We start from the raw sequence: 15,043 nt of genomic DNA, 5'->3' as shown, positions 1-15,043 counted from the left end.
CGTCTCAGGACGTCAGTTGTAAGGATGAGCCCACTGTGAGCAGATATGGGAGAGTGGTCAAACCTCCAGCTAAGTTACACGATTTCATTCGTGATTATAAGTTGGTCTCCTCATCTCTCCCATAAGCCTCATCCATTTGTCACCACAGTCCTTATTGTTTTCATTGAAGAGATGTGTTGTGTTTACTTGAGTTTAGGTGCCATGCAATGTAATAGAACGCGCGCCCTGCCTATTGCACGCGCAGTTCTGCCAAAGCACTGTGACGTCAGGATGTTCTACCTGGCGGCTGGCAGGATGACAGTTGAGTTGACAGTTGCTGCGAGACGCTCTGAGTAGACGTGCCTCAGTGTCAGTATGTGGTATTTGAATAAAGCAGTTTCCACATACCTGAAGTATTTGTCATCTTTACAATGACCAGCACTGAATGTAGGGCACAGTGCTTCTGGCTATGGTAAAGAGGTTACAGGCTTCCAAATAAATTGAAGTAATGCATGTTGAAGGATCGCTTGTAAGTTAACTACCTAATAAACTACGGCCTCAATTCTGCCATAACGTTAAATTGGTGTGATCTAAGTTAGTGGGATCCATGTGGGGGGTGCCTTCGATATACACAAACCTGCTTAGTAGTAACCTGAAGAAAAAATAGAGCGGGGCCCGGCGGTGAAAAGAACTACCGTAGTCCCATGATGCACTGTGATTCGCCGAGCTGTACTTCTTTGATTGGTGTAAAATAGTACAGCCGTGGCAGCGCTCGAGAGGAAAAATGAACGTCAGTCTTTAGAGGGGGATAGCGTCGAAACGTAACCGCGTAGCCAAGTTACGTTTTGTAAAACGTAAAGAAAAAGCGAGCCTATGACCCCGCCCCTCTTTCCATAGCGCTTCGATGGGATTGCTCCTCTCAACATGTCTGCCGGTCGAACAGGCATTCATGTTAAAACTGCAATGCAGAGATCAATGTGCACAGGAAAGGATAGAGATGTAGTGCGCCTGCGCAATCTTTCTGACACTGTAACGAAAGCTTTCCCCGCCCTTTCCCGTGTGCGCGCGCCTATCATGTACTTCCGCATCCAACCGCCACTGCAACCCGAACCGACCTGTTCCACCAGTACATGCGAGGCCTCAACTAAGCTTGTTTAGGCCACGCCCTATCCACCAGTGTCCACACATTAATGGTCGTCGCGCCGGTAATACCACGCCCCCGGGCTGGTGGGGGCGTGAATTATTCATGAACTGGTGGCCGGGGAAAAATGTTATTGGCCATCGTTGGAAGTCGCCGGGTTAGGCTACACTACGGTGGCGAAACTGAGTGCCAGCGAAGAGTGAATGAGCCCTAAGGGGGAGATGCTGGAGCGCGGCATGGTGCCATCACGGGACCGCTAAAAATCACCGAGCCTTGGACATGGCGCCATTTCAGGCCCCACTCCTTGGACTCTTCCTACTCCTTGGAGCCGGCTCGCGGACTGCAGGCTCCGGAGTGGCGGAGAAGGTGGTTTGGGCCATTAACGCCGGTGGGGAGTCACACGTGGACGTGCACGGGATCCACTACAAGAAGGATCCGCTGGAGGGCCGAGTGGGGAGAGGTGAGGGGCAGAGTATGGAAGTTTGTGATGAATGAGTAAGTAGGCGCTCATGGAAGGGGGCATGGACCAACTGTGTGCTAATAGGGTAGTACGTGAGCTGCAAAGACTGGGAGGGGGGAATGTTGGTATAAGCGGAGGGTTAGGCGCGAGTAAAACCAGTTAATTTGTCAGGAGGCAGGACCTTGAGAAGGAAAGGTGGCAGTTGTTGAGGTTGCATTGAGGAAGTACCAGCTGCTGAGAGGCAATAGGGGTGAAAAGAAGCAACGTCTGGACGAGAAGTGATTGTGGGCGAGATGTCAGCTGTCGAGAAGAGTGCACGTTGTTGACATGAGGACCCTGCAGGAGGGATGTCAGTTGCTGACAGATCATTAGAAGTGGGGGTGCCAGTTGCTGAGGCTAAGCCAAAGGAGGGCGGACTGTCAGGTGTTGAGCCGTGAAGGAACTTGTACCATTTGCTGAAGGGAGGGCCAGGAGTTGGGGGGAGTGCCATTTTCAGTGGAGTGAGCGGTGGGAGAATGTGCCAGTTGCTGCAGGTGGGACATGGGGTTGGAGGGGGTCATTTGATTGAGTGAGCGGTGGAAGAGTGTGTCATTTGCAGAAGGGGGTGCCGGTGTGGAGGGTAGTGCCATTTTCTAGGAGTGAGCGGTGAGGAAAGTGCCAGTTGCTGAGAGCCGGATGGTGGTAGTATCAGTTGCTGAGGGAGGCACTGTACCTGTTTGTGAGTGATGGTTGTGTAGTTGCTGACAGCTGTTAAAAGCTGAAGAACTACTGGTTCCAGAGCGAACAGTTGAGATGTTGATGATAAAATAAGTTTATTTTATTCATGGTGCCAGTTTGTTGTAGACCATCAGTTTAAGTTTACAGCGGTTGATAAGCTGTCGTTTACGGAGAGTTTAGCCAGCCATTTCTTATGCTAGAGTTGTTGAAAAGAGGGTTTCTATTGATGAGGAAAAGCTTAGTCAAAGAGTGCTGTGACATGAGCATATGGGTGAGAGTGACAGTAGAGCACAGTGGCCGAGAATGGTGCTTATTGGAGACGTGTGTGTGGGGGGAGTGTTAAGGATTATGGGATAAGAGTAGGCAAAGTCGACGCAAGTCCTAAGTAACTTCAGTGCTGCTTAATTCAAATTCCTCATTTATCGTTCTTTAGCTCTGCTCGTATTGATGGTCTACGGAAGCTTACATGTAATTTCTGCGATCGCATATGGTGACGATTTTCTAGGATGTCTGAGCAGATGTGTGCCAATGTAAGCAGTCCACCGAACTCCAGACACAGTTTTTAAACTATGGTTCACCTTTAAATTGAGTAGTGCAATACATCTTTTAGGTTTTAACGGCGCTTTTTTCTATTTTTAGGAGTTGAACCTTTCGAGTTGTACTTTAAAGGGCATGTCTTGCAGCCCTGCTGTTAGACTTGCGGTTTAAGTCGCATGCTTTCAGATTACAGAATGAGCAGGGGCTTGTGGTGTTCTTCGTTTGCAGATCTTAAAAGTTTGCTTCCTTCTGTGTTTATTTTTAATGTATGTATTGCCTTTATAAAGTCTGAGCTTTGTTGTGAGATGATTATGAGGTGGGGAGGGGCATTTTAAAAGCATACGGTTCAGTATTTTATTGTGTTAGTGACTCGGAAAGTAATGTGCTTTATGACCAAGCACTAATAATGGATTTGGGAAAAAGAAAGCGTATCAGTGGGTAAATTAGAGGTAGGCATTTCTTCTTAAAAACGAGGTGGTGTGTTGGGCAACGTTGACTCTAACTTCCTGTATCTCGCTGAGCATTGAAAACCAACTCTGCTTGCTCAGTGTCTTTATCCAGCAATTTAGTCCATGCGCGTTCCGGTTGAACTTAGACCCTATGTGTGTCAGACACGAGGGTTAGCTCAGCCTTCAAAGTTTTGCAGGCCGAGCAGTGCAGAGCCCAACTTATTAATAAGTTACTAGCTTGACTTGGTGGCTGATGCAGCTTGTGGTTGAATCAGCCAGCTTATTTTTTTGTGTGTAGATATATCTTGTTAAAGCTAAGCAATAGTTAAGAACTTTATTTATTCTTTCTATACAAGCCCTATTTAAACTATACAAACTTGAGAAATAGTAAACCTATTGTTAGAACTTAATTTTCCAATTTACGCACCATTAGGTATAACTTATATTTATAATTTACACACCATCTTCAATTTACTATACTTAAATCAATCAATACATTTGTAAAGCGCGCTACTCACCCGCGTGGGTCTCAAGGCGCTGTGTACTTCACACACCTCCGTACACATGGTTCTTGTATCAATCACCACACTGCATTAACTATAACCAGCCATTTCTCCATGCACTGTTTATATCCTTGCTTATTATATAATTCATTGCATGGGGAATCATAGCAGTCAGAATAACTTATGACATCTGAAATTACTAAATTTCTCAGAACACAGTGCGTGCTAGAGAAATCTGTTTCAAATCATATTGAGGAGTGTCATTTATATGATTGTTGATAAGGACACTTGTAAATCATAGTAAAAGACAGTGTCAAACAGTGGTGTCATAGGGTCTAGTGTTGTGGAGTAGCTTGCTTAGTGGAGTAAAGTGTTATATAGTGGAGCATCATAGAGTGGCATGTCGTACAGTTGAGGTTCGTACAGTGTAGTATTATGGAGTGTCATTGTGTGGAATGGCACAGAATAGAGGAAAGTGTTGTGGAGTGTAGGGACATACATTATATTATGGTGTGGAATAGTGTAGTAGAGGGTTGTAGACTGCACTTTTATAGACTAGTGTTGTTAGAGGAGCGGCATACATTGTAGTGGCATAGTGGCTTAAACTATTGCAGTGTAGTCAAGTGGAGTGGTGTGTAGCAAGCTGGATTTCTATGTAGTGTCAAAACACAGCAAGCATTTACAATGCAATGGTTTTGCCTTTGTTAAAGTAAGAGCCATTGGCATTGCTCTTGACATTATTTTTATTTGTTTTTTTTAACATAAATAAATGGCATTGTCATTTAGAATGCCGCTAGCTTTATCTCTCGCAAATGACACACACAAACACACACAGAGCCCCCCCCACACACAGCCACACACACAGCCACACAAAGCTTCCTACACACACAGCCACACAAAGCTTCCCACACACACTGCCACACAGAGCCCTCCACACACACCCACACAGCACAAGCAGGCAACAGGGGCACACGGAGACACAAGCAGGCAACAGGGGCACGAAAACGGAGACACAAGCAGGCAACAGGGGCACACGGAGCACAAGCAGGCAACAGGGGCACACGGAGGCACAAGCAGGCAACAGGGGCACACAGAGGCACAAGCAGGCAACAGGGGCACACAGAGCAGTCACATACACACACATTGGGGGAGTCACACACACACTCTAGAGCAGTCACACACACTTGAGCGGTCACACCCACACACCACAGTCCCAAGATGAACCAGACCACCAACAGACAGTCACACCAAAAACGTAGTGCTGTATTACAGGGCCATGCTAGTAGCACAAGTGTGTTATACAAATACTCATAACACTTGGAAAATTTGCTGTACATAACAAATGTAACAATTCTCTTGAAGCGTGAGTGGTAAACGACGTGATCAATATGACAACATAGAGCAATGTCGAACAATACACCAGCAAAACAAAAGTGCAACGCATATTTTAAGTTAGAATAAATGAAGTCTGAACTCAAAATGATTCAGTAAGTTTCGATGGAAAGCGATTTAGTAAAGGGTCGTTTATAATGCGCATAAACATGATGTGTGCGCTCAATCGGTTTGGACGTCGGATACGAAGGAAGTGTACAAGTGGTGCCAATCCAATTCCAAATAATATTACACTGTCGGTTAGTTAAGCAAGTTAAAATCGAAGGACAGACAAGCACAAATGTAATAATGCTCGGACATAGAATCACTGTATAGACGCCATTGGAAGTGGTGGGTGAAATAGGCGGGCAACTTTTACATCTACCAAAGAGAGGGAAGCCATGTCTGGGCGGGATCCAGACACAAAGTGGGAAAGAGACTCGCTGGTAAAAGTATAAACACAGAAATAAATAGTAGGCGAAACACTTGGACACAGAGACCCTTGCCGTCCTCAAAACAAATCATAACAGAATGAAAACAAATAAACACAGGAGTGAACTAACCAGTTACAAATTCCACATTCGTTCATTTTGGCACTATCTTTGCAAAACTGCTGAGTACCTGGAGGCTTCCTGCTTGTATCCCGAGAGAAACAGAGACCAGCGACCTCTGAGTCGCTGACAGTTCACATCTCTAGTGTAACCCAGATTTCTAGCAATGCACAGGTTATGCTGTGTGGACACAGGTGACGCTAGCAACACTCACCTGCGACTCCGCCGAGCCATCCTCCAGTGCAGTTGCACGACAGCCTGCTGTGTGGCGTGGGGGTCCCCCGTCCTAGAGGGGTCACCCCCGACTCTGCTCAGGAGTCGCCCGCGCTCCGCTCTTTTTTCATTTCTATCTCGCGCCAACTTGTCCCGGCTGCCCCGGGAGGGTGCGCGCGCAGTAAGGAGGAGGGGCCAAGTGGTAACGGACTGGGAGACAGGCAGCCTGTGTGCAAGAGAGTGTCAGAAGACAGCCCCCAAACCGGATATTTAACTTAACTATATCTGATTTGGGATTCCTAGGCATCAGGGACTCAAACACTCAGCGTAATTGTTTGCTAACCCCTCACTACCGATTCCCTGATCAAAGAATAGGTTCACTTAGGCCCTTGTCGCTGCGCCAGCCCTTGAATTTGGTCCACACCAGGAGTACAGCAGAAACAGCTGCCCCACTCACCGGCTTCTCCTGCTGTTGCGGTTCCGGCAGGATGCGGGGCCCTCCTGAGCGCATGGAGGTCCCGTGGCTGGACAGGCGGACGGCTCCTTTCTCCTGGGCGGCGGGGTTCTCCTCCTTGCAACGGAGCCCCGCCTGCACCATCCGCCGTCTCTCTTCTTCCGGGTGAGTGCACTGGGGCGCAGAGTAGGCTCCTGCCTGCCCCGGTGCCCAGTGCAGCCGCGATAAACAAAGCACTCACGTGAGCAGGAAGGCGGGTGCCGGCTCAATGCCGTACCAGATTCGGGGGCGTTCCCGGCTTTTGGCTGACGTCGCGTGACGTAGCCAAAAGCCAAAAATTCTCGGGAACGCCCCCGAATCTGGTCCGGGATTGACGGACAGAGAAGTCTTTCAATGGCTAGCCTCCATTTATGGAGCTAGCCAATGAAAGACGGGGGCGGATTCCCAGCCACCATACCATTCTCATTAGGTTTTTTCCTAGCACATGCGCACTTCGTACGCATGCATCGCTAGTCAAAACCTAAAAAGGGCCATAGGAGGGTTTTAGACCTTCAGGGGTTGACTCCCCAACTAAGATTCTAAAAACACAAAAGAACCCCAATGTCTACAAAGTGAAGAAGAGTGCTAACGGAGTGTCCCTTTCAAAGAGCGGTTTTCTTCACCCACCCAAATGTGGCATGCTTAATCATAGGGTACCCTCCTTGTATTATGAACCTAGTCATAATGCAGGCTTTTACCCCTCTCTGAGAGGGCGTATTCAGGGATGTTTTCTTTGACGGAGAGAGCTACAGTAAATACCTTAGGTAAGCTAGGTGTAATAAGGGTTGCAAAACAAAATGTGTGTTAAGTAAAACTAGTTCCAGAGTACACAACAGACTTAGGGCGTCCCTAGACCAGGATTAAAACCAGGCTATAACAGGAGGGGATAGAACCTGTCATAGACTGAAGAGTAGGTCAACATGTTTCAGCCTAGTACCATCAGAGATGTAGCAGCTTTTTTCAGAACCTCATGTGTGCAACCAAATATGATGTAAAGCAGAAGAAAATTGTCACTGTACAAAATCAAAATCAATATGGGGTCAATAAGGAACAGATAATTCTTCTGAAGGGCAATGTTTGAGGCCAAAGAATCCCAAACCGATCCTCTGTGACACAGGATAAGTGTCAACGAGTTATGAATCGGATGGATCAAGCCAGCAACCGCCAAGACATGGGGTCCACGTCTGATTCCTAACTTGTCAACATTTATCCTGTGTCACAGAGGATCGTTTTTGGATTCTTTGGCCTCAAACATTGCCCTTCGGAGGAATTATCCGTTCCTTATCGACCTCATATTGGCGTATGAGATACACAGCATATATTGAAGCCCTGAAAAGTTGGGAGATCACTGTTTCTCTGACGAAACACGTGTCAGCTGGCTGTTCTCTGTGCCAAGAAGCAAGAAAAACCACAGCAATTATTGTTTTTATGTGTTGAATACAAGCATACTCTGTTTTGACTTTGTGTGCACAGGACTGTTGCAACCCTTGGTGTCACTTCAGTCTGTGACAAAGTGCTCAGGTCCAGTTCTAGTCCTTCTTCTCAACAAGCAGGGCCGGCCTCAAGCAGCAGGATGTCCTACTTCTGTAGGATCCATAGGTCCAGGAGTGAAATGAATATTGGGTCTTGGGGGCCCATTTAGGCAACGCTTGTTCCGTCTCTAAAGAAATGCTGTATCTGGTGTTTTGGCATTCAGTACAGCCATCACTTATGATTAAGAACCCACAATCATACTTTCTCTTGTCTTGCACCAAGAATTTGGAACGCTCTTCCTCCCGAGATCAGATCGAATCCCTCTATTTCCTCCTTCAAGAAACAAGTCAAATGGTTACTCATGAATGACCATCTACAGCAATAGGCCTGGATGCCAGCTTCTCCTACTTTTATTTCCTGTTGACACTCTGTTATACCTCTGTAAATACGTTTTTAATTGTTGTCTCTCCTTTTGCCCTGTAGACTTGCTGCTCTTAAGGTGCTTTACATTTTCCACAAGATGGGCTGTTACATTGTTTAATGTTGTAATTTGTGTCTTCCAAATGCTCCACATGACCTGTTGCTTCTCCTCATACCATACCGGTCCCACAAAATGGGTTGTTGCTTGTTCTTGTGTGTTTTTTTTTTTTTTGTTACTTGGTGTTTGTACTCATGTTTTTTACCTCACCTTGCTTCCCGTTCCTTTGTACAGAGCTATGATACCCATATGGGTCATGCTCGCGCTATATAAAACTTTGCAAATAAAATAGATTGATTGGTTTCTTCATGTGCTTTTTGTAATCACTTTTTTCCCATTGGTGAATATCTTACATTTGTCCCTCCTTTTGCTGTGTTGGTCACGTCCTGGAGACTGCCCCTGTTACATGGATTATTTCACGATCCCCCATATACTTTAGTGCTGCGCACCACTTTTTCTTTGACCTCCGCTTGTTTTCTACATTTCCTGTTCATATTACCTGCTCATAACTCAGCAGTGTTTTACATGTTTTATAGGGCATATGAATGGCATGAGCACTATGCAAATATGATCACTCCACTGCAACAAAAATAAATAAACATGGTCATTCACAATGCCAGTAGCTCTACCTTTCACAAATGTAATACTGATTGTATTGCAAATGCCTGTTATACCTGGTGCCCACTTTGAAGTGGGCAAACTCAAGGAGATGATGGATGGAGCGCTGACACTTTTCAGACACTCACCCCCAGTCCCAGATCTCGGTTGAATCCATCATTGTACTTTAGCTCACTTCACCACCCGAGTTCAGACACAGCTATATGCAAATCAGTCTTGACCCTGTGCTTCATGGGAATAGTCCAGCCCGGACTACCAAGCCATGTCTTCCCTGGACCGGAACAAGCATCCTATGACCGGTTTCTGGCTAACAGCCCTCATCAGCCAGGCTAGCTTGAATCCAGTGGCAAAGTGAGAAGTGGGAGCATCTTCTGAAGTTGTCCCCTATGGAGTTGTCTGGAATTTCCTGCCTCCCAGCCCTGTTTCCAGTCTGTCTTGGGGCACATTAGGCTAGTGTGAAGTCCTGTGTGTGTAAGTTGAGCCAGTGGCTTTGAAGTGCAAGTGTGATAGGTGCAGCTTAAAAAAAAGAAACTATCCGGCTAGAGATGGCCCATCTTGCCAACATACACACCATCTATTGTGCTGCTGTCTGTGGGTTAATACACAGAGGTCACCTTCCAACCACACCTAGTTATGTGACTCCGGAATAAGCTGCTGACACCAAATGGTTAGGACAAGAAAAACACCAACTATCTTTTAGTGGTATTTTCCTAATTGTGACTTAAAATCTGACGTTACCATTAAAATGATTTAAAATTATAATTCCTCAGACACCAAACAGGAATTTCCTAACTGCTCCCAATCAAACGTTATTACTTATTAAATGGAATCCATTGTTATCCTACAGGAGAGGTAGGCTTTGCAATAGTCAAAAGCAAATTTGAGAGTTTTTCACTGTCAGGACATGTCCAAATTTTAAATCCAATGCACCCCGCCCTATGGGCTATTTGGGACCTACCATTGGGTGACTTATTTATATTAAAAAACAAAGTTTGGGCATGTAGAAGGTTTATTTTGCATGGTCGAAATGGCCGTTTTAAGGTGCTCACAGGCTTCAATAGCAGGCTGGAGACATGTTTTAAAGCCTACTTAAGTGGGTGGCACAAAAAGTGCTGAAGCCCACTAGTAGGATTTTAACTTGCAGGTCTTGGGTACGTGTACAACCACATTTTAGGGACTTGCAAGTGAATTAAATGTGCCATTTGGGTGTGAGACAATTTTCCATGTCAAACTTAAAAAAATCATAAAAATTTTACCAGACATGCAGGTCTAGTGACATAAACAATCTACTCTACCTAAAGGTAATGCTCTTGACCCATAAACTGTTCTTAAGTGATGTGATCCTCTACAAATATTTTAATTCACTGAGCCGCCATTTTCTTCAATATCACATATGTGAGCACTTTCAAATATGTAAGTCCAGCATGTCCGCTGTCCAAAAAACACTTATTTTTGTTATTTAATAGACTAAACGTTTGCTCCATATGCAATACAAATCTATCTATCTAAATATAGGATACACATGGCCCCTGACTTGCCTCCTAGTTCATTGGCAGTATTGTCATCAAAGCAGAGGCAGGAACGTTTCTCAGGTCATGTTTAAAAACTCGCTTCTAATGAATATATTACTAAAGCGTGAGGTGGTAGCGAACTTCCAATTTCATTCGGCACCTTTTCCATTGAAATGGCCACAAAACTTAGAGTAAAACCTAACGCGGTTTTACTGATAAAACAATGTAGTATACAAACAATAATGTTTGAAAATAGAGTTTCTGCAAATATTTGTCATTGGCACACCACCAAGAAAAGTGTTCTGAATTGTTTTGTTCCTATTTAAATCTTTGTTTGTATCATACTTCTGAACTACAAAAAAAGATTTTCTAATTCTTGATATATTTTTAAAGGTTTGTACTATTCATTTACACGCTATTTACATTTTGTGTGTAAGAAAAAAAACTGACAGCCTTTTGTTTCACAGTGATTGTCAGAAGGCTAACTTTACACAGTCCTTTAGTTGCAGTAAGAGAAAAGCACACACCATTTCCAGGATAAGCTAAGTAGCAATTATTAAAAAGACAAAACTGATGTTTGACCCCTGTCCTTGAACAGAAAACATATGTGTTAAGATACAAACAAGATTTAAAGGCATCTTTATTGCTCATTCACTTTCTGCATTAGCAGAACACCTGTTCATTTCCAACTCCAAGTTCACTTGCCAGAATGGACCACTTAGTCCTAAAAATAGCTAGACCTGATCAAATCTGACTCGGCATTGGGCGAGGATGTTTTTTGGTGCTCGCATGTTTGAAGGAAAGAGCCCTTTAGCACTGGTTAGCCGTAGTAAAGTGTGCAGAGACCTAAGCCCAACAAAAACAAGTTCAACTAAACCAGGAGGAGTTAAGGGCTTAAGTTTGGTAGAAGACTACCCTAATACTTAAAGGTCTAACACCTGTCCTCTGTTATGTGTACTGTCCCCCCACCTCATGCCTCATTCTTCTATACCCACACCTCCTCTTTCTCCCTCTCCATCTTGCCTGTCACTTTACCTGCCCAGTTTTTGTCTTTACATTTCCATTGCCTCAGACTTCCATGTTGCCCCCATATCCACTTCCTCGGCTGCTTCCCCTTAAAATCGAGTTCATAACGTTTTCCCAAGCCCAAAATGGCAGTCAGTAAGACCAAAGAAGCTGAATGATGCCTGTCATTCCGTATGCACACACATGCTTGGTGATGCGTGTACACATCATGCTGAGCTGAAATCGGGTCTTGACGCATACATGCACGTCATTGTAGCTGAAAATGTGGTTCACCAACCAGTCAGCAGAACCTAACAATGCAGCTATAGGAAAGCTAAAACCAATTTTCAATTTCTTAAGATTCGAATACTTGACAGATTTACACCCAACTTCAAAAAGCCACTGTTTTGGCACAGACTCTGTATTCATTCCAACTTCAGTGTAAATATATCTATTAGTTTCTACAGTAGGAGAGAAGAAAAATTGATATAGGAATTTCATGTAAACAACTCACAATTGTTTTAAAAAAAATGTTTTTAATTAAAACAAACTTCAGATTGGCAATCGTGACAATTAACAGACAGTCATTTTACATTGGTGCAGTTATACACATTCAACCTTACAGTTCTTATAATAGCATTAATACATTATGTCCTTTGCATCAGTTTTACAATTTCTTATTTCTTTCCCTATCCTCACTCCCCCTCTACTTCTTCATCTGAGCTGTCCACGTCCGACTCCGGCAGCGGGTCACATATGTCTCCTAGGAATACATTCCAGGCCGCCCAGATTTTATTCCATTTGCGCAGGCTTACCCTGGTTGCATATACTGTGCGTTTGGTGATCATTGCAAGATCCATGTTCCTACACCAGGTTGCCAGCGTGGGCAGCTCTGTCGCACCCCATTTCTGCGCTATATCCCTTTTAGCAATCCTAAGGCCTAGCGTGACCCAGGTCTGTCCATGGCGAGTGAGATCATTGGGATCCCATATATTTAAGAGACATTTACGTGGTTCTGGCAGAAGGGAAACCACCAGTGTTTGTGGTACTGTGCGTAAAACCTGACGCCAACATTCTACTATTGCTGGACACTCCCACATGGTGTGGAAAAAGGTACCTTCCTCCCGCACCCTCAAAGGCAAAATGGATGTTGTGCCCTTTGTAGCTTGTGCAAGGTGATCTGGTATAGTATATTCGATGTAGGATTTTAAGCTGTACTAGCCTAAGCTTGGCAGAAATTTCTACCTCCTTAAGGGACGCCATGGCTATCCATTCCGTATCTTCCATTTCTCCCACTTCCGCCACCCATTTCTCCCTCATTGTGGTTGTAGGGTCTGGCAGGTTGTTGAGTAACTTCCGGTATGTAAGCGATGTTGCGTGTTTCTGCATGTAGTCAGTAAGTAGACTGTCTTCTAGCGGGGAGGCCTCTGGGACGTCAGTGTCTGACGGGAGTACCGCTAATAATGCATGTCTAATTTGTACGTATTTATAGGTCTCATTCGTGCCCAGTTCATATTGTTGTTGAAGCTGGGCAAATGGTATCACTGTTCCTTTATCCCATAAATCTCCCACTGTGGAGATGCCAATATTGTCCCACTGTGTGAATCCCTCACTACGTCTCAGATGTCCCAGAACCTTGGTGTCCCAGAGCGGGGTGAGTTTAGTTATAACCCCCTTCCACCCCAGTTTTGCTTGTGCTGTGTACCATAGTGTGACCGTTTGTTTTGTGGGCCCCTCCAGTTTTGAGGCTAGTCCTCGGTTGTATAGCTCGGCTAGCATGTTAATCGTGCCCAGCTGTGCCCTGTCTGCCCTATATGCTGGGTCATCTTGGGGTGCGTGAATCCATTGATTGAGGGTTTTAAGTTGTGCCGCCCAGTAATATAGTTGTACATTCGGGAGCGCAATCCTGCCGTCATACCAATCTGCACAGTTTAGAGGGGTCGAACCTTGCGCTGCTATTTGTTTAAAGTACCGGGGTGGAACCGGGTAGGGTGTATTGTTAAGTGCATAAAGAAATCTCGGCGGGCCATCATTTTATATAACGCTGCTCTACCCAGGAGCGTAAAGGGCAGAGACGCCCAGTGTGCGACATCGCGTCTCAAACGTTCCAGGGGCGGAGCCAGATTTTTCGCGGAGAAGTCTGCCGGGTCCCTAGTAACGTGAATTCCTAAATATTTGAAGGAGTCCCCTGCTAACAAAAGTGGGCAATCGGCGGGGAGTAGGGGCTCCGGCCCTTTCAAAGTGTAGATTACTGATTTGGACCAATTTATTGTGTATCCCAATGCTTTCCCGAGAGTATCGCAAATTGTAAGGAGCTCTGGTATGCTGTGTTCCGGGTCCATCAGATATACTAACATGTCATCAGCATAGAGTGAGAGACGGTCTTCCCACCCTTCCCTCCAGCCAACTCCTTTCAGTAACGGGGTTGTCCTAATCAATGTTGCTATCGGTTCCAATGCCATTGAAAACAGAAGCAGCGACAGGGGACATCCCTGGCGCGTCCCCCTTGCCAGTTGTATTTTGTGTGATATGTGGCCGTTAGCCGTAACTTGAGCTAACGGTTTAGTATACAAGAGTCATATCCAAGCACTAAATTTAGGGCCAAAGCCCATATGGGACAGGACAGCAAAGAGATATTGCCATTCTACCATGTCAAAAGCCATTTTCGCATCTAACGACAGTATCACCGCCGGTTCCGACAACGTCGAAGCCCGTGCTAGCACCCCATGTACGTGTCTGAGATTGAGGGCTGTGCTCCTGTTGGCATGAAGCCCGACTGATCGGGGTGAATCAATCGTGGGAGGTGGGGCATCAATCTATTGGCCAATAGTTTAGCTAAAATTTTGGCTTCTGTATTTAGAGCGATATTGGGCGGTAGGAGGTACATTCTGTCGGAGCTTTACCGGATTTTGGAATCGCCACTATTGTAGCGATTCATTGATCCAGTGGGAGCTCTGCATTTATCAAACTTTCGTTATACATTGCTAACAGAGGTGTGCTTATAGTCTCAGTCATAAGCTTATACCATTCTATGGGGATCCCGTTGGGGCCTAGCGCATTTCCAGATTGTACCGAGCGGATTGCTGTTTGTATTTCGTCAGACGTCAGGTCTGCCTCCAGTTCTAAGGCTGCTTCTGGCGTAAGTGTCAGCATTTCTATGTTTCTGAGTGAGTCCACTGCTTCAGCCTCCGTCAATTCTCGGTTTGAAGTGTAAACCTCGCTGAAATACTCCGCCAGTGTGCATACTATGTCCTCTGGATGCTTCTGGAGTGTCCCTTCCAGCGTTCGTAACTGTTGTATTCTCCTGGAGCCTTCCCCTCTTTTATCTAACCAACCCAGCATTTTACCTGCTTTGTCTCCTACATCATATATTTTGTGTGCTGTCGCCGTGATGTTATCAACTGTTCGGTTTTTTAGGTGGTCCCTATATTGTTGCTGACTGATGCTCGGGGATTGAGCCGTTTCTGGTGAGGGGTCTGCCATGTGTGTTGTGTCCGCTGCTTGCAAAGCTAATTCTAACTCAGCCATTTCCCTCTGCTGTGTC

General features: G+C 45.4%; 1 protein-coding gene across 1 annotated transcript in view; it reads left to right on the top strand.

Moving 5' to 3' along the window:
• The first annotated feature begins 1,076 nt into the window (after window positions 1-1,076).
• MLEC (malectin) overlaps window positions 1,077-15,043 on the top strand; it is a 96,545-nt gene continuing 82,578 nt past the window's right edge. The window contains exon 1 of the mRNA XM_086942849.1: window positions 1,077-1,580. Coding sequence (XP_086798975.1) covers window positions 1,400-1,580 — 181 coding nt within the window. The 5' untranslated portion in view covers window positions 1,077-1,399. The remainder of the gene's footprint in view (window positions 1,581-15,043) is intronic.

Source organism: Lissotriton vulgaris, chromosome 11 (assembly GCF_964263255.1).
Source record: "Lissotriton vulgaris chromosome 11, aLisVul1.2, whole genome shotgun sequence".
Classification (NCBI taxonomy): Eukaryota; Metazoa; Chordata; class Amphibia; order Caudata; family Salamandridae; genus Lissotriton; species Lissotriton vulgaris.
Note: the sequence above shows the minus strand (reverse complement) of the source record. Positions and strands in the feature narration are given on the sequence as shown.